The sequence below is a fragment of the Setaria viridis genome, chromosome 3 (genome assembly GCF_005286985.2).
Source record: "Setaria viridis chromosome 3, Setaria_viridis_v4.0, whole genome shotgun sequence".
NCBI lineage: Eukaryota > Viridiplantae > Streptophyta > Magnoliopsida > Poales > Poaceae > Setaria > Setaria viridis.
The window spans coordinates 23,791,168-23,811,623 of NC_048265.2; the positions used below are offsets into that span (position 1 = coordinate 23,791,168).

General features: G+C 43.9%; 2 protein-coding genes and 1 long non-coding RNA gene across 6 annotated transcripts; all 3 read right to left on the reverse strand.

Moving 5' to 3' along the window:
- Nucleotides 1–215: 215 nt before the first annotated feature.
- Nucleotides 216–3,523, reverse strand: LOC117850989 (uncharacterized). 4 transcript variants are annotated; one of them, XR_011897828.1, is made up of 10 exons: nt 3,322–3,523; nt 3,060–3,251; nt 2,787–3,024; nt 2,637–2,702; nt 2,329–2,489; nt 1,619–1,772; nt 1,396–1,524; nt 1,150–1,312; nt 996–1,068; nt 216–557 (listed from the first exon to the last, which is right to left on the reverse strand). It is a non-coding gene; the product is annotated as an uncharacterized lncRNA (long non-coding RNA). The 4 variants fall into 4 exon arrangements; XR_011897829.1 differs by having other exon boundaries at nt 2,637–3,024; nt 3,060–3,188; XR_011897827.1 differs by having other exon boundaries at nt 1,229–1,312; nt 2,637–3,024.
- Nucleotides 3,524–3,661: 138 nt separating this feature from the next.
- On the reverse strand, nt 3,662–14,172 carry LOC117850986 (mevalonate kinase). Its single transcript, XM_034732880.2, has 5 exons — nt 13,848–14,172; nt 13,516–13,765; nt 5,161–5,420; nt 4,626–5,039; nt 3,662–4,077 (listed from the first exon to the last, which is right to left on the reverse strand). Exons 1-5 carry the CDS (start codon nt 14,098–14,100, stop codon nt 3,968–3,970), a joined length of 1,287 nt encoding a protein of 428 aa, XP_034588771.1. The 5' UTR covers nt 14,101–14,172; the 3' UTR covers nt 3,662–3,967.
- Nucleotides 14,173–14,391: 219 nt separating this feature from the next.
- LOC117850987 (dnaJ protein ERDJ7) lies at nt 14,392–20,378 on the reverse strand. Its single transcript, XM_034732881.2, has 10 exons — nt 20,162–20,378; nt 20,015–20,077; nt 19,848–19,914; nt 18,740–18,799; nt 17,609–17,659; nt 17,437–17,517; nt 16,708–16,820; nt 15,839–15,956; nt 15,551–15,677; nt 14,392–14,792 (listed from the first exon to the last, which is right to left on the reverse strand). The coding sequence occupies exons 1-10, from the start codon at nt 20,338–20,340 to the stop codon at nt 14,689–14,691; spliced, it is 963 nt and encodes a 320-aa protein (XP_034588772.1). The 5' UTR covers nt 20,341–20,378; the 3' UTR covers nt 14,392–14,688.
- Between the last annotated feature and the right edge of the window lie 78 nt (nt 20,379–20,456).

Here is a 20,456-nt window from a genome sequence, read left to right on the forward strand (position 1 = left end):
CTAGCACCTGTGTTTGGATGTTGCTAATGGACGAGAAGAGGCGGCCCTGTTCCTGGCGGATGCTGCCAAGCTTCTGGTCCAACTTCTGGCTGATGTCGTTCATCTTGGTGATGGCGTTCTCGGAAACAGATTGGGTGACGAAGGGGTCACCCATGGTTGCGGTGGAGAGGTGGGTTTGGTGGTAGAAACTTTGGCGGAAGGGTGATGGCACGGAATAACAGGTAGCAGGAACGACGGAAGGCTAATACCAGAGATGATATGGCTAGTTGATTGACTAAGAACACAATGAGCAGATTGATAAACAACCTGCTCGCCCTCCCTAGGAGGCTCTGAGCTTTGAGGTTTATCTTCTGCTTGAAACTAATCTAGTGCGCCATTGCTATTATATAATGAGCCGGCTTACAAAATCCCAACTAACTACTCTATCTCTAATCTGAATCTAACTAACTAGCCTTTCCTGGAGGAGGTGGGCCCTTGTTCCTGCGGTGGAACTTTGTGCCGAAGATGTTGTCCACAACACTAGCTTTCACAAGCATTCTAGTCAAGCGGAATGGTACCTATACCATACATTGCAAACTGATAAGAGACTGTCAGTCTGTCACAAACAAAGAGGCAATGGCTAAGTCACAGTTATAAGTCATGAACAACAATCTGTAATAAAGAAAAGCATGACGAAGCACGAAAATGAGAACTATAGCATCAAGTTGTCCAGTACCCCTTACATTTCCATACGTAGGGCACGTTTTGACTCAGTGCAGTCTCCAAGAATATAATTTGACCACTAATTTCTGTATATTGTCTATGACTATAAAATCTTAATAACAAGAAAGCACTTTCAAATCAAATGGTAAAAGTTTTGTATCATACTATCTAAAAACTGCTAAACTAATTGTTGGTCAAAGATTACAAAGTTTGAATCTTGAAACACCTGCGTACCTTATCAAAAGAATAGAGAAGTAATTGGAAAGGCATGATACACAACAAAGAATACTCACTTTTTCAGGGAATTTTTCTCGATTCATTGAAGCCTCAAAGCAATCTCCAAAGTCAATGTGTAATATTTTTCCACTGAAATAAAAGAACACCCTTATAACAAAAAATAACTGTATCATAGATACGGTTAATTGAAGAATAGCTCTGTAGATGTACCTATAGCGATCTAACATGAGATTGCTTGGACTAATGAAGATTCCATTTGAAAAAAACAGAATAAGACAGTAACTCATACCATGCTCATAATAGCCAGGCTTCTAGTGTAGTTTGTACGCCGCTCAAGCCATACTTCAAAAGTTCGGCTTTTCAACCACAGAACCTGCCACAATTTATTTACACAGAATAAAACTACAATGTCGTAAATACAAAGGGCATACTCATGGAGCCAAGACAGTGCAATACCTTCGCAAGGTCATTTCCTTCAGTATTTTGCAAAGCATGCTGAAATACTTCCACCTTTGCAATGAGGGGTAAGTGATCATAATCGGGTGCAAAAGCCAACATGAGCCTGTGCTCCTGATTTAAGAAAATCTGGACAAGAAAAAAAACACTAATATGTAAATAGAAGGAAGCAAAATACATATAGCTTGTTTCAGATGAAAACAAGTGACTACATCACACAAACCTATTCACGGATCAGAGCATGAAGTGTATCGCAATTTGGAACCCATCCAACCACTGTTAGGCAACAAAGGTATAACAGCATATCTTTGGATCCATAAATCTTTCTCTGATGTTTTACTTGAGTTCTCTAGGAGAGTATTCACGAGACCAAAAAGCTAAATGGAGAAGAAAGAAAATTAGATACTGTAAAAGAACAAAATTACACAAAAAAGGTCGATTTGTAAGTGATATCTATGCTAATTTCACTATCAAGCAAGAACACTGAAATTAGCAAATTCTTCTTAAGTGATAATTACTTTCAAGTTTTAAGAATCAGAGTTGAGGAAGGACAGTGCTACTACTATTTATGCTCACATCATATATTTTCTAACAGTGTTCAGCCACGAGAAGCTGCCAGTGGGGTTTTTCACCTAGTTTAAAACTATCACATTCCCTTTACAAAATCAAGGCCCATTAATTATTTTTTTAATGCACCTGAACAGACTTAGTGTCAGATTTTGGATTTGTGGTTTACCTCGGTCTATTTTGGATTCAAATCAAAGAGACAGATCAATACCAGAGGTGTATGCCGTAAGGTAAGTTTTTCTTTTTCTTGACTGTCACAATTTTATGGCACACAACACAAAGATGTGTTTCTCAAGACTATATTACTAATAACAGAAGAGCCATTTAAACAAGTGTAAAGAAAATATATTTCATCAAAATACAGACCTGCATTACACGTTCATCTTGCCTTAAATCTTCATGGCCTTTAAGCAAGAATGCATAATCGTTGCCATCACTTCCATGGATTGTCAGTTTTCTTGGTCTTTGTTTTGATGTTATCACAATCAATTGGGGAACAAAATACTCAATCGTCACAAGTGGTGAATCTGGAAGTAACATGTCAATCTAAATATTAGAATTCTATGAAGTGGGATAAAAATCTAGGTTCCTGGGGCCTCAATGATGTAAGAAAACAGTACAGGTTCCCCAAAAAACAGAGCTAAAATAAATATTCTAATCGGTAACAGCAAGACCTGCAGCATAAGTTCCGGGCACAGCAAGTTCCAACGTCAACATTTGAGTAGCTCAGGTGAAACAGACTGAAAGAAACAACGTATAATTGATCAGGGAAGATATGGCAAAAAAAAACTGATATCTGATAATAGAAATAATAATGTTGTTACGTGCAAATCGAGAGTTGTGAGACTTGGAAGCTGTTTGTCAATTCTTCTGAAAACATGGTAATACAAATCCCATGCCTAAAGAGCATAATAGTCATCCTCAGACACATCGTTAACAGAAGTCAATACACAAGTTACCAAAAATGACAGTCTTTATCTACTTTGTTAGCTCAGCATCCTCACCTGTTTCCCGATATTTCAAACAACATTCATGAGCTTCCAGTAATTCATGTCCATAAGCCTGAATTAGAGCATATAATTTTCATGAAACAATACCTGAATGAAGGCATTCTCTTTAATTGTCTCAGCTCCCCTCTCAAGCATTGCATGCAATGGCTCAAGTACAGCAAGCATTCCTTCGATATTGTGCTCGCCAAAATACATCCTACTAGCTTCCTCAAGAGCCTGATGCCATATTTCATGCCACAAAATTGCTACCCGTATCAGTTCCTTTGATACAAGTTGTGCCTGGTGCAACAAAATAGAAATAGAATTCTACGCATCATTCCTTAGAAGATCGACAGCTAATGAAGCATACCTGGTCAACAAGACCTCCACTATGCTGGCAGATCTTATCAACGACCTCCTGTGCTGCACGCTGTCTCAATATACTTATTGATTTGCAGGCAACCAATAGAGGATACCATATACCCGCTCTGTGTTCTTCATAAAACAAGATTGATGCGTGATTCCAGCCCAACAAAAAATGCCTTCAGTTCTCATAGCCTGTGCACATAGAGGGAACAAGGATCTTGATTGGATAAAGTTTGCACAAAACGAACAATTCAAAGTAATTTATGGAATGATCTGATTTTTTTTTTTTGGGGGGCGGGGGGGGGGGGGGGGGGGGGGGGGGGGGGGGGGGGGGGGGGGGAGGGGGGGCGAAACTGATATTTTATTGATACAACATTGCAATAATCATTAAGTTTAAATTTTATTTTGATACAACAATGACACCAGCAATCGTGCAGCTGGGTGCTTATTCGATACAGTAATCTGCTAGGAATAGCAGAACAATATCCGCATCTTGGAATTCATGTAGTGAATACAAGAATCTCGTGGGGAAGGTAGAAGAATATCCTAATCATCGAACAATTGAAGTAGTGAATCTTAACTCTTTAGTTCGGTAGGGTAAGGCATTTTCTAAAAGTATGGTACAACATCTCCTCGGAACAGGATGAGTCTTATCCTCGGCATACTTGAAGACCTCGTCCACCAACCTCGACTTTAAAGCAGCAAAAACCATGAGATTCAAGCTCTGTGGCAACTTTCTCCAAAACTATGCTGGCTGATACTGATAATCATGTCAAGGAAGCTTTGTGCATCATTGAAGGGACAACAAACACAAAATTCAAAGATCCATGAAGTTCAAACATTATTGACTGCGTATGCAGAAAAATGAAAGCGCAAAGAAGTGCCATGACTAAACCAGTAAAAGTCAATGCCATAGCCTATGCATAGCTAAGCAGGTACAAATTAGAAACTCAGATCTGAAAACAAAAAGATAATTAGAAATTTAAGCTGCTACAGTCCTTGTCCTTCCATGTTGATAGATTTAGTCCATTAAAATTCATCTAGATTAGATGGGATGCAAACCAGAATCATTTTACATGGTTATATGTTATTAAGTACTGAGCATTTTGCTTTTCAAAAGACAGGCCATTGTAGTTCTGAAGTTTCTCTCCTGTCAGATTCTTTATTAGTGAATATCAAGACCCAGATTTCTGGAAGCTTTGAATTGAGATGTTAAAGATAAACAGAAATCATATATAAGTAGTATGGTGTTTATATCATATCAAACAATGAAGGAAAAGATGCAATCAGGGGATATGAAAAGGATACGGGTTGGTATTAGAGTTAACACACAGCCTCCACCACCAGCTCCTGTTAGCTTTGAGACCAGGCTATATTTCAGAGTTGTTTGCAACACTGTTTCTATAGAAGAATGGCTAACTCCCATGCACTGAAGCAAACCTTGGTTCATCTCCATAAGCTCTGCTAGCTTTTCCTCCTTCAAGGTGATGGCTATTTCATCCTCGGCTGCTAACTGAACAATGCTTGAAAGCTCTTCACTAATGGAGTTCACTGCATGGAAGACAGAAGCCATAGCATCTGGATGCCTAGATGCTCTTTCAGATACACTAGCAACTAGCGCCTTTGTGTTCCTACCAACTCTTGTATCAGTAATGAGCATTTTGACTGGGTTCCTGGACTTGAGGTTTGTCATTTCCCCCTTCTTGAATTTAATCATGCTTCCTAACATTCACACATAAGTTTTGTGAAGTAAAACAAATTAGGAGAATTGACAGGGGGAAATTGAAATTCAGATGGTACAAGTTCTGAAGGTTTAAAAAACTCAGTCAATTTGATAGCATACCGAAAGTACTAACAGAATTGTCAATGCCAGAAGGCTTGCCATGGATGATCTTTTCCCCTTGGAACGCCCACTGGTTGACCAGCTCAAGATCATCCTTCCCGAACAACTCCCACTCATCAGCCTCTCTGTCTCCTCCAATGCCGACTGCACCAGCCGCCATCAATATAGCACCCGACATGGACACGCAGAAAGCTGCGGACGAGCCGAGCCCCGCACCTATGGGCAGGTCCGAGGTGACCACCGCCTTCCCAGGCTTGCAGCTGCAGAAGAATGTAATATTCCAAAATTTTGTAATATTTATTTGTGTGAAATTTTCAAAAATTTAAAATTTTTGTTTGAATTGAGTGCATGTTTACAAATAAAACACAATTTCTCTTCTCATCTAAATCCCTAATAATTAAATCACAAATCCTTTGAAAACTTGTGTGGAATGATTTGGATCTTTTTGAATTTTATTTTGGATCTTAAGTTGTGTGCGTTTGAATTTTGAATTAGATTCAAAATTCAAACTAAATCTAAACCCAAATTTAAATAAAAGCAAAACTTACCTAACCTACTAACTACCAGGCCAGCCGCAACCCACCAGCCTGACCCGCCAACGCAGCCCCTCACCCGCCTTGGGCCCCGGCCCAGCCAGCCGACCTAGCCCGTCAACCTTCCCTCTCCCTCGCGCAGCCACCAGACCGGCCGGCCAGCCCAGCAGGCCACCTAAACAGCCTAGCCGGCCCGCCTAAACCGCACCGCGCCTCACCCTTTCTCTCTCGCCGACGCCCCGAGCCCGCCTATCAGCCGCCCCTGTTCCTCCTTCCTCCCGACCGTACCATCACACGCATCGAGCGGCATGACGGATGGGATGGCCGCGCCTCACCGTCTGCACTGGCATCCACTCCCGCGCATGTAACCTACCTCGCGCCCGCCACTTTTGCGCTGGTGGCATCGAATACGCGCCACGCCACCCGCGCCGCGCCCCCTTGAACCCTAGCGCTGGCGTCGCAACCCTAACCCTAACTGCGCTCCTCGCCACTATAAATAGGGCCACCCGGAGCTCCTCCTCGCCATCCATCCGGGGCTCTACCCGAGCACCATCAGCCACCCGAGAGAAAGAGGGGAAGGAGGAGAAGGAAAAGAAGAGCGAAGAAAGAGAAGGAAGGGAAGAAAGAGGAGGCCACCCGAGGAAAAGCCGGAGCTGCCGTCCTCCTTCACCTTAGCCCCTCTGTAAGCTCAAACGCCTCCCTCCTCCTTTCTTTTCGCACCCTTGACCGGCCTTCGAGCCGCCGCCACTCGCCCTTGCCACCAACCACCATGGGACCGAGATGCCGGGGCCTCGCGTGCTGCCGTGGCCGGGGACTACGCCATGACCGCGCGCGCACGCACGCCGCGCGCCCAAGACCCTGCCTTACACACGCCTTGCCGCCATGCGCCATCTCCGCATGCACGTGCCTTAGCGCCCGCGCGCACCCGCATCACTTGGCCACCGCGCGCTGGCCACGTCGCGTGCCACGTGGCTACCATGTAGGTAGAGTGCGCCACGGCCACGTGGCGCTGACATGTTCGAGGTCGGGGCCACTAGTGGGGGCCACTAACAATCAAACGGTCCCACTAACCCATGGAGCCCATCGGCTGACCGGTGGGACCCAATTGACCGTAGACCAGGTCAATGCTGACATCAGTAGACATGTGGCGCACTCTAATGCTGCCACATGGCACAACTGATGCTGACACGTGTCAACTTTAATAAATGTTTTCCAAAATTATTTAAATAATTAAATAAATCCTTTAATCTTTAGAAATTCATAACTAATTCATTTTAACTCCGAAAAATATGAAACCAATTCCATTAAATTCGTAAAATTGAGCCCGTGCTATTTGTAGCTAGTTTGGTGTTATTTGGATCTTCTAAATTTGGTTTTCTTAGAGTTTTTGCATAGATGTAATATCGTTTAATTTACTTTGCGTCGTATCTTGTTTTGTTCAGACCCGAGCTACGACCCGGAAGACCTTCAAGACCCCGACTACACGGAGGAAGATCCAAACGACTACGGACAAGATGTCATATCACTCCCAATCATATAGATTCTATGCATGCTTAGTTGCTAGCGCTTTATTTATGATGCTTGATGATGATGGATTGCATAGGCAATGTTTTAGCCATGCCTTGATAATTATTTATCCTATTTTTCTTGTTACCTATTTTTGTGGGTTAGCTACAAACCCCTAGCTAGTCCACCGCACTTATATCCATATACATGCTTTTGAGTAATGGATGGGCATATACCATGGTTTTGGTGATGGGATTTCTTAAACATTCTCGCGTGTGTTTTGGGTGAGTGTGATTCCTTGATGTGTTTTTCTGGGAGCAATCCTTGGATGGTACTGAGGAGTGCCTTGCTAGGAGAAAGTATTCTGAACTCTCTCTATACCTTGTACCTGTGGTGGGTATCTTGTTTGTAACTAAGGAACAAGTAGCATACTTGTACGTTGCCGGTGCTTCGGCACGTACTTGTGGAGTAGAGTGCTCGCTCTCAGCCGCTTAAGGACCGAGACAGTTTACCAGCAGTCACAGCATCTATTTTCGTACATACCGCTCGCTTACGTTATGGGTGAGGTTCGGTCCGAGACTAGTAGTGGATAGTGCTCAACCTGTAGGCCTTTTAGAGGATAATGTAAGGAGTTTGAGACATTGGCCTACTCTGACCAAACTGCACCCCGATATGGGTAGGTTTCACAGCTTCGAGGTCCTCACCGGTGACTGCGTGCCTTGCAGTCGAGGACGGTTCCAGACTCGAGGAAACAGGAGAGAGCTATCCACCTACTAGGTTTCCGGTTGTTAGGTGGGGTTTGGATGGATCGCTACCGTTCAGGCTCCATCCATGCGGGTACTGTTGTAAAACCTTTGCAGAGTGTATAAAGCTATAGCTATAGTCTGTGCCCACTGGTTATGGACAGTGTTGTTGACTACCGCTACTTCTGACTAAACTTTGCTTACTCTTCTACCTCCCCTTTTTGAGATAGGCTGGCGTTTGCCGTTGAGATGTGAAGGGAGGAAGCTCTCACATTGCCTAGTGCGTTTTGGTGCTAGACCCTTGGGTGAAGGATTTTGTTTTTTGTGCCGACTTCCTTGTTTGATGTGTTGACCTCAAAGATGGTAATGCTTTGCTACTTCCTTGATTGCTGCTACTGTTGAAACTTCTACAGCCATATATAGGTTTACTTATGCATATAGTATAATTCCCCCATTTTCTTGGCTTGCTGCTATTGGGAGTTGACGTGGCCTACCCACTTCTTGGGTAGATGGTGGCTTTTCAGGATTGCAGCCCGACTATGACTTTGACAATGACGGATGGGAAGACTAGGGATGGTCCTTCGCTCGAGTCGCCTCTGGAGATGGAATTCACCATAGCTTATGCTTCCGTTGTGTAGATGTTTTACCTTTCTTATTTCGATCCTGATGGACTTGTACTAGCATGTGTCGAATAGATATACATGATACTTATGTTATGATATTGTACTCTATTGTTGCTCTATATTTCTGTGTTGGTATGGATTTGTACTATCTGATATAGGGATTCGCATGTGATAGCCTTCCTGGGACTATCACCAAGGTGCGTAGGCTTGAATTCTCAGAAATAGGAATTTGAGTCCGTTTCAGCTAGTATCAGAGTCATACTTGACCGTAGGATGATCCCTAGCAATGGACGATAGTTTAGGAAGCCTAAACTATCCTTGAACTGAGTATATACTCCTTGACTGTTACACAACCCCTTGAACACTTATTATTATCACCTTGATTTCTCTATCTTATATGACTTACTAACAACCCTTAACAACATTTTACAGATGACAACCGAAGAGTGGCGCTCGTTTGCTGGAGACGGAGTGCGCTACGGAGGCTTTTGCACTCTGCTCAACGAGCACGGCATTGCTCCGTCAAGCTTTCGCCTATTGTGAGAGAGCGGGAGTCTGCACTCTGGATGTGCGCTACGAGGGCCGTACGAGGGGCAGTGTGGATGTCGTGCCCACCGAGGTGAAGCTGATTGTAGCTGCAGACCCCAAGGTGCCTAAGTTCGAGGAGATTGTGGTGCACGTGTTCGAGATGGCAGTGTTAGAGACTCAACGAACTACTTTGACTGACCTGGACCGGACGAACCATCGCCTGTAGCACGAGGTGGACACTGCGCCGGACACCTACGACGAGAGGGACTTGCTAAGGATTGCCATGCTGGAGGCGAGAGTTGTCCGGATGGAGGAGGCATTGAGGGCTAAGGACAAGGTGGTAGAGGAGAAGAACGCCTTGCTGAAGGAGAAGGAAAAGCTAACTGATACCTTGGATGCAGCACTAGTCGCCAAGAACAGCGTCATTGAGCAGCTACACCACCATCTACACAGGAACTTCATTGTGGGTTTGCCCAGGACTTAGAAAGGAAATGACTTGATTTGGGTGATTGTGGATCGACTCATCAAGGTCGCTCACTTTATATCGGTGAAGTGCAACTACCAAACCGAGAAGCTCACAGATCTATACGTGGACAACATCCTGAGGCTACACGAAGCACCTAAGAGTATTGTGTCCGACAGAGGACCGCAGTTTGTTGCCAAGTTTTGGAAGAGCTTTTACAAAGCTATGGGTACTACCTTGGAGTACAGCACAACGTTTCACCCACAGACTGATGGACAGACTAAAAGAGTGAACCAAATCTTGGAGGATATGATGAGAGCTTGTGTACTTACCTACGGCACCAACTGGGAGAGCATCTTGTCTTTTGTTGAGTTTTCCTACAACAACGGATACCAAGCTAGTCTTCAGATGTCACCTTTTGAGGCTCTTTATGGAAGAAAGTGCAGAACACCACTGACGCGGTCCAAGGTTGGTGAAAGAACTCTCTTTGGACTAGCAACTATTAAGGAGGCTGAGAAGAACGTGAGCAAGGTCAGAGAACCTAAAGATTGCATAGAGTCACCAGAAGAGCTACGCATACAAGAGGATGAGAGACTTATCCTTTGAAGTTGGAGATCACGTTTACCTCAAAGTCTCACCGCTCCATGGAACCAAGAGGTTTTTGATTAAAGAAAAGCTTGCGCCAAGAGTTGTAGGCCCCTACCAGGTGGTTAAGCGAATTGGAGATCTCGCTTAGAAGGTTGCCCTACCGGAAAGCATGGCTGGAGTACACCCGGTGTTTCACGTATCACAGTTAAGGAAGTGTCTGAGAGTTCCCGAGGAGGAGGTTCACACCGAAGTGTTAGACTTACAAGACACTTTGGAGTATGCAGAACACCCAGTCAAGATCTTAGCTCGCGCAGAGAAAGCGACAAGGAGGACATCCATTCCTTACTGTAAAGTACTCTGGAGCAACCATACTGAGACATGCAACTTGGGAGAAAGAGTCTGATCTAAAGGAGTTTCCACACTTGTTAGAGGAGGAGGTCGAAGCTTAATCTTGAGGATGAGATTCCTATAGGGGGGAGACTATAATATTCCAAAAAATTATAATATTTATTTGTGTGAAATTTCAAAAAATTTAAAACTTTTGTTTGAATTGAGTGCATGTTTACAAATGAAAGAAAAATTCTCTTCTCATCTAAATCCCTAATAATTAAATCACAAATCCTTTGAAAACTTGTGTGGAATGATTTGGATCTCTTTGGATTTTATTTTGCATCTTAAGTTGTGTGCGTTTGAATTTTGAATCTAATTCAAAATTCAAAATAAACCTAAACCAAAATTTAAATAAAACCAAAACCTACCTAACCTACTAACTACCAAGCCAGCTGCAGCCCACTGGCCTAGCCCGCCAACACAGCCCATCACCTACCTTCAGCCCCGGCCTAGCCAGCTCGCCTAAACTGCATCGCGCCCCTCACCCTTTCTCTCTCACCGATGCCTCGGGCCCGCCTATCAGCCACCCCTGTTCCTCCTCCTTCTTCCTTCCGACTATACCATCACGCGCGCCGGGCATGCACGCCAAATGGGATGGCTGCGCCTCGCCGTTTGTGCTGGCACCCACTCCCGCGCCTACGCCGCACCCATGACCTACCCCGCGCCCGCCGCTTTTGCGCTGGTAGCCTCGGATGTGCGCCACCGTGCCTACGCCACACACCACCACATCCTGGCCGTCCATGCCACCACACCACGCCCCCTTGAACCCTAGCATCGGCGTTGCAACCCTAACCCTAACCGCGCTCCTCACCTCTATAAATAGGGACACCCGGAGCCCCTCCTCGCCATCCATTCGGGGCTCCGCCCATGCACCGCCAGCCACTCGAGAGAACGAGGGGAAGGAGGAGAAGGAAATGGGGAAGGAGGAGAAGGAGAAGAGGAGAGAAGGAAGAGAAGGAAGGGAAGAAAGAGGAGGCCACCCGAGGAAAAGCGGGAGCCACTGTCCGCGGAAGCACTGCCGCCATACTCTGCCCGATGCCGTCCTCCTTCACCTGTGCCCCTCTATAAGCCCAACCGCCTCCCTCCTTCATTCTTTTGGCACCCTTGACCAGCCTTCGAGCCACCGCCATTAGTCCTTGCCAGCGATAGCCGCGGGCCCGGGATGTCAGGGCCCTGTGCGTCGCTGCGGCCAGGGACTACCCCGTGACCGCGCGCACACGTACGCGCACGCCACGCGCCCATGATCCTGCCTCGCGCTCGCCTTGCCGCCGTGCGCCGTCTCCATGCGCACGTCGTCGCGTCGTGCCTATCGTGCCGCACTGCACCTGCGTTGCTTGGTCGCCACGTGCTGGTCCCGCTGCGTGCCACAAGGCTGCCACGTAGGCACCTCGTGGCAGAGCCACGTAGGTAGAGTGCACCACGTGGCATGTCAGCACTTACGTGTCCGAGGCTAGGCCCACTAACTGTCAAACGGGCCAACTAACCCGTGGGGCCACTAACCTGTAGGGGCCCATTGACCTGTGGAGTCCACCGGTTGACCGGTGGGACCTAGTTGATAGTTGACATGGTCAACACTGATGTCAGCAAACACGTGGCGCACTCTTGTACTGCCACGTGGCACAACCTGGTGCTGACACATGTCACCTTTAATAAATGTTTTCCGAAATTATTTAAATAACTAAATAAATCCTTTAATCTTTAAAAGTTCATAACTAATTCATTTTAACTCCGAAAAATATGAAACCAGTTGCATTAAATTTGTAAAATCGAGCGCGTGCTATTTGTAGTTAGTTTGGTGTTATTTGGATCTTCTAAATTTGGTTTTCTTGGAGTTTTTGCATAGATGTAATGTCATTTAATTTACTTTACGTCGTATCTTGTTTTGTTGAGACCCGAGCTACGACCCAGAAGACCCTCAAGACCCCGACTATGCGGAGGAAGATCCAAACTACTACGGACAAGATGTCATATCACTTCCTATCATATAGATCCTATGCATGCTTAGTTCCTAGCGCTTTATTTATGATGCTTGATGATGATGGATTGCATAGGCAATGTTTTAGCCATGCCTTGATAATTGTTTATCCTATTTTCCTTGTTACCTATTTTTGTGGGCTAGCTACAGACCCCTAGCTACTCCACCGCACTTATATCCATATACATGCTTTTGAGTTATGGATGGGCATATACCATGGTTTTTGGTGATGGGATTTCTTAAACATTCTCGCATGTGTTTTGGGTGAGTGTGATTCATTGATGTGTTTTGGTGGGAGCAATCCCTGGATGGTATTGAGGAGTGCCTTGCTAGGAGAAAGCATTCTGAACTCTCTCTATACCTTGTACCTGTGGTGGGTATCTTGTTTGTAACTGAGGAACAGGTGGCATACTTGTACGTTGCCGGTGCTTCGGCACATACTTATAGAGTAGAGTGCTCGCTCTCAGCCGCTTAAGGACCGAGTCAGTTTACGACCAGTCACATCATCTATTCTCGTACATACCGCTCGCTTACATTATGGGCGGGGTTTGATCCAAGACTAGTGGTGGATAGTGCTCAACCTGTAGCCCGATTACGTCTTCGACAATAACGGATGGGAAGACTAGGGATGGTCCTTCGCTCGAGTCGCCTCTAGAGATGGAGTTTGTCATAGCTTATGCTTCCGCTGCATAGATGTTTTACCTTTCTTGTTTAAGTCCTGATGGACTTGTACCGGCATGTGCTAAATAGATGTACACGATACTTATGTTATGATATTGTACTCTGTTGTTGCTCTATATTTCTATGTTGGTATGGATTTGTACTATCTGATATAGGAATTCGTACGTGATAGCATTTCTAGAACTATCACCAAGGTGCGTAGGATTTAATTGTCAGAAATGAAAATTCGAATCCGTTTCAAAGAACACAACCAATCACATCTGTCAAATATAATGTTGGGGCAGGTGTCGACGCTGCAAGATTAATATGGACAGAAAAAACTAACCCCAGGATGGAGGTGTAGAGGTAAAGGAAGGCGGAGAGGCCGGCGGAGAGCCGGATCTTGGCCTCGGGGATGTCTTGGCCCTCAAAGAGCTTGGCAATGGCAGCGAGCTCGTCAGGGGAGCACGGCGTCGGCGCCCCGGCCTTGCCGCCCACCTCCCCCAGCGCCCTGCGGATGCGCGAGCACGGCCACGAGAAGGTGAGGCACGAGTCCCTGAGGTCCAGCTCCACCACGCCTGCACCGCCATCCTCCCCTGTGTAGAACGAAGAAGCGGAGGTGAGGGCGGCGGCAGTGACGAAGAACGAAGAATCTGATCCAGGGCGGGCGGGGGCCACCTTCGGGGAGGAGGCTGAGGGAGGATGTGGTGTAGAGGTCGATGGCAGCGGCGACGGCAGCGGAGCCGTGGACGACGGCGTGCTCGCCCGCGAGGATGATCTTGCCGGGCGCCCGGGCGCGTACCTCCATCGATCCCCGGTCACGGTCGGTCGTCGCGGTCATTGACTCGTTGCAGAAGCGATCAGCGATTCGTGAGCAGCTCCAGCTCCAGCTCCCCCTTACGTGTTTATGGGCTCGGTCCCTCGGGATCATCGGAGGGAGAGCGACGTTTGCCGAGCCATGTGTTTCTTCTTCAGTTCTTCTGCAATCTGCGGCACAGCCATTCGACGAGCAAAGATGACATGGCACATGATGCATATGCACACAGCAAGCCTAATACGAGTTGCGGATGCCATCGATCTGTCATCATCGACGGCTTGATTGTTTTTCATCACAAAAACGGATGGACGGCGGGCAAGGAAGAGGATGTGCTGCTCACCTTTGCCCGTTATGGCCTTATGGGCAGCAGCCAACGAATGTATACATGTATAAACGCTCCGTCCATCCGACCAGTACACATGTATACAAATTGTTTTGGAAAAAGGAAACAAATATCCGATGTATATATGTTGTATAAAGATTTAACATACACGTTCAACGATGTAAATATGTAATTACAGTTTGTTTCACAGGGTAACAAAACTTCTATGCTTCTTCGTTCTGGACCATTGGCGCATCCCGCTGTCGGCGAAATCAAGCCTGAGTTGTCTGTGTGCTTCCTTTCCTTCCAACACGTTGTTCTAAATGTTGTGTTGCCAAGACCTCCCCGTAATCTCGGGGCGAAAAATGTTATACGGCTAGCTACCTCCTACGCTTCGATTCCTTCCTTGTCTCCGCGATGTACCTCTCCATGTTGCTCTTCTCCCAAAGGCGTCTCATCACGAGGTCCTCTTTCCTAGGATCATCTAAAACACACAGTATATCAGACACAGGCTATCATCATTCCATGAATGCAAACAAAAATAACGCTATGAGGAGTATGCAGCCTAGTCACACTGACAAGTGCCCCAGGCCATAAAATAAAGTTCTAGCCAGTTAAGTAGTTGGACATAATTATATGGTGAGTATTTTGCTGTTACGACTACATTATTCCCTACACCAATGAAGTTCTCCTAGCCTTTTGCCAAACAGCAAAATGAACATGCCAAACATGTACCTTAGCAGTGACCAAAAATCCAGCAGTGGGCAATGCTTGATTTGTAGCCCTTAAACTTACAATGTAAGATAAGCGAAACATCGTTTACCCAGCATTTAACTAGTTGGTATAATAAAGATTGTACTGCTCTAGATTAACTACCGCAAAATGCACTGGAGGAGGAAGTGGCAAGCACACCCCAATAGCCTAACCTCAGTAAGTTAGGGCCTTCTCAGCAGTAGGGTTTATTATATCTTTATTTGTTAGCATTTGTAATTCAAGTTATACCATGGTATTGTAAGCAAGCTACCTATTAATACAGGTTAAGCATCATTATTTTAGCTTGAGCAATAACAAAGCCCTATCCCTCGCCCTCTCCCTCTCGTTGTGCCATTAGCATATACTCCCCTTGGCCACGGCGAAATTCAGCCGCCGATATCCAGGATACTGCCCCTAGTACAACGGTTGCTACCATAACCTTGCCCATAACTGAATTCCACATTAGTAGTTAGATAAAATTGCAATTACCAATATTTTTCCAAGTACCGGCAGGTATCTTGAGTGAAGTCTGAGTCAAGTAGCAAGCATCCTCCCATGCATATGGCAATTTCTTTATCCGGTATCTCCAAAACCAACAAATCTCCCAAGTAAGCACCTGCCACAAGAAAAGTTAAATGTGATTCACTCAGTATGCTTCATGTCAAAATTTCCAAACAAGAGCAGGTAAGTCCAAAGGGTTGAAGTTGAAGGAGGGTACTATGCAATTTGCTCAGCTCAAAACACACAAATTTAGAAGACATGAAGTCATGAACTGACCTTGCCAATGGAATAAGGCAAAAGTATAAACTGGACACCATAGAGCCTCCAGACAGACGGTTTCTCGACACCATGGATTTGCAATTCAACTTCATTACTGACCTCTTCTTCAGCCTTCCTACATCAGAGAAAAGAAAAAGCAATTATAAGAAAGAAAGCTATTAATACCCAGTACCAGAAACTAAACACAAACTGATACATGACAGAAAATTAGGCACTAGGGAACACCTTTCATAATATGAAAGACAGCACATAAATATATTCCCTCTGTTCAGATTCACAAGGCCGTATTTTTTTCTGTTGGCTGTTCAGTTTTGATGGGCATGTTCAGTTTACAAATCACTCATGGACATCTATACCCCTACTAACTCCTTGTGCATGCAAAGAAATTTGATTCTTCCGAAGAGACTGGCAGTTATGTGTATGCTATGGACTCATTAATATCGGTGACCTGCGTGACTGTATGTGGAGAAAGAGGCAAACCAGAGAACAGAGCTGCATGCATTCTTAAGAATTAATGGGGCCAATTTGATCACATTAGCTACCTCATTGCTCTTTGAGCCAAAGAAAACTATGCCCTCCAAATTAAAAACGGAGGGATCAGTAGAGAGAAAATTTAATTTCCAAATCCAGAACTGCATCATGATATCAGCATGTACCTTTCTGAAAACACCATGTCTACAATAACAAAGAAATTGAAAAGCAAAGGAATCTACCAGGCCTTTTTTTTTAAAAAAAAGGAATACAACATCAAATTGAAAATATGCAAAAACATGTCTTTAAACTTTTGCAACCTATTAACAAAGCTCAAAAGCAGCCTTAACTCAAAAAAATAGGACAAAAAGGAAATCAAGCTTATCAGTTCTTACTTATCTGCCTGCTTGTGACCCTTCTTTTTGTTAGCAATTCCTCTTGTTCGCTCAAACTCCAATGCTTTTAACCTATTTCTGTAAGCAGGAGTTTGCTTGACACTTTCTATGGCCTGCAATAAGGGCATTAGAGTTTCAATGTTTGCACCATTGTTGCATTGTGATGTAATGCTCAATCACTTGGTTGTGTCTTATATTGTAGATGGGCAAAGGATACAAGACCATATGTTTTGTATTGACAGTCATGACACTACGGCATATGAAGATAAATAATCTATAAGACAGTTCTCTAGTTGCAAAGCTTCCCAATTAAACATATCAGTTCTTCAAAATCAATATTGGTTAGAGAAAAATTACAGTAGAAGATTAACACGAACGAAACCAAAGTATAAAAGTTACTATGTTTTCCAAGATCAAAACAATGTGTACGGTTTTAAACTTTAAATGCCAGGAAAATTGAGATGGTAAAAGGTTCAATAGAAATAAGGTGGAAACCCTGATAAGGAAAATTGTCAAACTTGTAGAACAGTAATGGATACATTTCTAAAAACTGTATCTACTATTTGGAAGCATAATTGATAGTGATAGTATGTACAAAGTTCTCAGAGCCTGTTGTCTGTTATCATTGAAATTCTGAATGTGTTGAATATTTGGTTCATAAACAACCAATACGAATCACATCTAAAATAACTGCAACCTTATATTTGTCTTTGTATTCCATGTCCATACCTGGTTATACCTTGTCAGCTGATTTATGTATTGAAATGTTGAAACAATTAGGAGAAGACCAATCAACACAGCACGAGGATCCTACACAGACAGGCGGTGCAGTTAGTTGCAATACTATCAAATTTATGGAGAACATTGCTGCACAAACTTTTTATGGATACAAAAATCTAACCGTTTTATGTCCATAGTATGCCCTATAGTACTGAGCTGTGTTGTAAAAAACCTGAAATGGCCAATAAACAATACACACAATTGGCTGTCAGTAACAGTGCACAGATGTTAAAGACAAAATCATAGAACCAATCTTAATTAGATTTTATCTTTATAATTGTCAGATATGAAATCTTGTGGAAATTGCTTGGATTGGAATAATTATTTGGGGGCAATATTGGGTATCTTAATTCAAATGCTCTGGTTCTCAGGTCATGTGTATCCATTTTTTTAAAATGAAAAAGTTAGGTCTGTTCAATATAAATAACTATTTTCCAGAAAAACTGATATCTATATATTCTTAAAATCAAACTTAAGCCCATGATGAATCTTTGTGATAGAAAACTAATTGAGTTAAACAAAAAAACTAGATATAGCATGTAAATATGTTGCATGTGTAATAAGCTGAAAGAGTACATATGTGGCATAACGTCTGCTATTCCACAATGTTACTAGATTTATCATAAAAACTAATCTCATAATATGTAACAATTTCTATTGAAGTTCATATATTTTTATAGCTATTACTAGTCAAAATGGCATGTTGAAGATCATGTCGATGTCCAAATGAACTTATATTTTTGATTGGAGGAAGTAGAGGTCTAGTTGAGAACAGTGTTCCCAACATGGAAAGAGCTGTATCAACTATTGCTCCTTCAGAACATGCAACAGACAAAGCAAGATATCCTTAGCACTTTAGCCGCAAAAAGGATTGACATAGTTCCAATGGAACCTCTAGGTTCATATGAATACATAGCAAGCAATTTAGCAAGCAATGATGAAAAAATGTCTGGCAAGTACTGAGGATGGAACAATAATGTTCGCTCTTTAATATACGCGCTTACTGAGTTCTGAAAAAGCTAAAGGCCTAATTAAGTGTGCTTCACTCGTATAAAGAGTTGATCTGGACATCTGGTAGATGTAGCTCGAAGAAGCGTCATAGGGCGTGACCACAGGATGTGAAAAGATGGCTAAACTTTATAAGTCAAATGTTTCTAATTATTGAAAATAGAAATCATTTGATGGGATGATGAAGAGTTGATAATAGCACAGCTATACTCCTTTTCATGACAGCAAGGCAATGCATGTTTACCTCCTCCGGATGCGCAATGGCATAGTCATACTGCTCCCTAGTGGATGCATCTTTTAGAATCTGATGGATAAAAAATAGAATAAATTAGGAGCCAAAAAACATTTGGAGGGGGCAAATTAGGGGGGAAATAGCAATTCAAAGATACAAAATTTACAAACCAAACAAAGGGCATGGCAAGATGCAAGTAGCAGTCAACGGCAATGCATTTCACAGAGGAACTAATTAATTTCATCATGCAAGATCAATAATTTGATGTTTATTACAATTCCATTTTAGGAAGGAGATAAAAACTTCCACAAATTATTTGGGCCAGCTGTAAAGAAAGTTGGTTTTGTAAGTTCAGTCATCTGAACAACATGGACAACATGCCAAGCTATTTGCAAATGTTATGTCAAGTATTTATCCAGATTCCAGAGATGATAACTCCTTGGCTTATTGAGCAGCTAAGCAATATGACCAGCACAATCTCAATTCTGGTGTCTTGCCATGGGCCACCATAACTCATTTATTACCGATTTCATATCAGCACTGATCACTCAGGAAAATGAGTTTTTCAATCGAACCTCAAAGAACAAAACTAACACTCTCAGGTGTCAAATAAATTAAGATTAAATTTCACAGAGTAAAGTATGTAGGACAAACTGTCACAAATTGCAATTTAAGGACATATATCAAGGAGCCATGCATTTGGTGTCTCATTTTTACGAGAGAACAGAAGATGATGTGGTTATGTCATCTACTCATCTCAGACAACAGTGAATGAACTTGGGAAATGGAACTGTCAGATTACCTGCGGTTTTGTGATCTTTACTCAATTAAGAAGCATCCATGACATATAGTTCAATTAGCTCCTACTGCAGGTTTCATACCTTAACAAGTGGACCATTTTGGAGTGGCATTTCAGATACCGTGGTTACTGTACTGATTTGAGCAAGATTTCATGGACGCAATTCATAAACATATCGGTGCAGGTGATAATCTTGCGAAAATTGACATTGATGCATGGAATTAGACACTAGATCTTGGGCGCCACGAATCGCTCAGTCATGTCAGGAAGATATGTAAACTACAAGTAAGACTGAAATGGGCAGGAATGTCCAGGCCAGACCTCGTAAGCATTGGCGATCTTGACGAAGAGCTTTCGCGACTCTGGATCAGGGTTCTTGTCCGGATGGCTGCACAGTGCAGAGCATTCTAAGAAACGGTCGGCATCGGGTCGAATTGGGGAAGGGCGGAATCAGGAGGCAAGAAACGAGGAAAGCGGGAGGAACTCACTGTTTGAGGGAGTGCTTGTAGTAGGCTTTCTTGATCTCCGACGCGTTCGCGTCCTGCTTAAGCCTGCGGCGCGCAACGATTCTTGAGCGGGAAAAGGAACCAAGAAACAAAGGTAATGAATGGAGGGGAGGAGGAAGCGGATGGTACCCGAGGAGGTCGTAGCAGTCGTCTTCGTCGCAGTAGATGGCATTTGTAGCCGGGAGGAGGAGGAGGAGGAGTAGGGGGAGGAGGGAGACGAGGGGAGAAGCGGCAGCCATGGCGGATCCGAAGTTCGAAGGATGCCTCTGCCGTTCAGGAGAGCATACATCTGGTGCTACGGAGGACATTGGTGCTACCGTGTGCCTGGAGAATCATGGCCGTTTGTGTGGAAACGAAGGGACCTGGAACATATTGGCAATCTGTTTTATGCAAACACCCCTCAAAAGAACTTGTTCTTCGCATT

Bases quoted from the DNA above. Each gene is read 5' to 3' on its own strand.
- LOC117850986 (XM_034732880.2), bottom strand. From the start codon at position 14,100: ATGATCCCGAGGGACCGAGCCCATAAACACGTAAGGGGGAGCTGGAGC. The intron at 5,421-13,515 runs GTTAGTTTTTTC...ATTCTTCTGCAG, and splicing joins CTCTACACCTCCATCCTGGG to CTGCAAGCCTGGGAAGGCGG. The intron at 4,078-4,625 runs GTATCCTTTTCA...CATGATTATCAG, and splicing joins GTTAACTCTAATACCAACCC to TATCAGCCAGCATAGTTTTG.
- LOC117850987 (XM_034732881.2), bottom strand. From the start codon at position 20,340: ATGTCCTCCGTAGCACCAGATGTATGCTCTCCTGAACGGCAGAGGCAT. The intron at 18,800-19,847 runs GTCTGGCCTGGA...TTTATCCATCAG, and splicing joins AGATCGCCAATGCTTACGAG to ATTCTAAAAGATGCATCCAC. The intron at 16,821-17,436 runs GTATGGACATGG...CCCTTATTGCAG, and splicing joins AGCTGACAAGGTATAACCAG to GCCATAGAAAGTGTCAAGCA.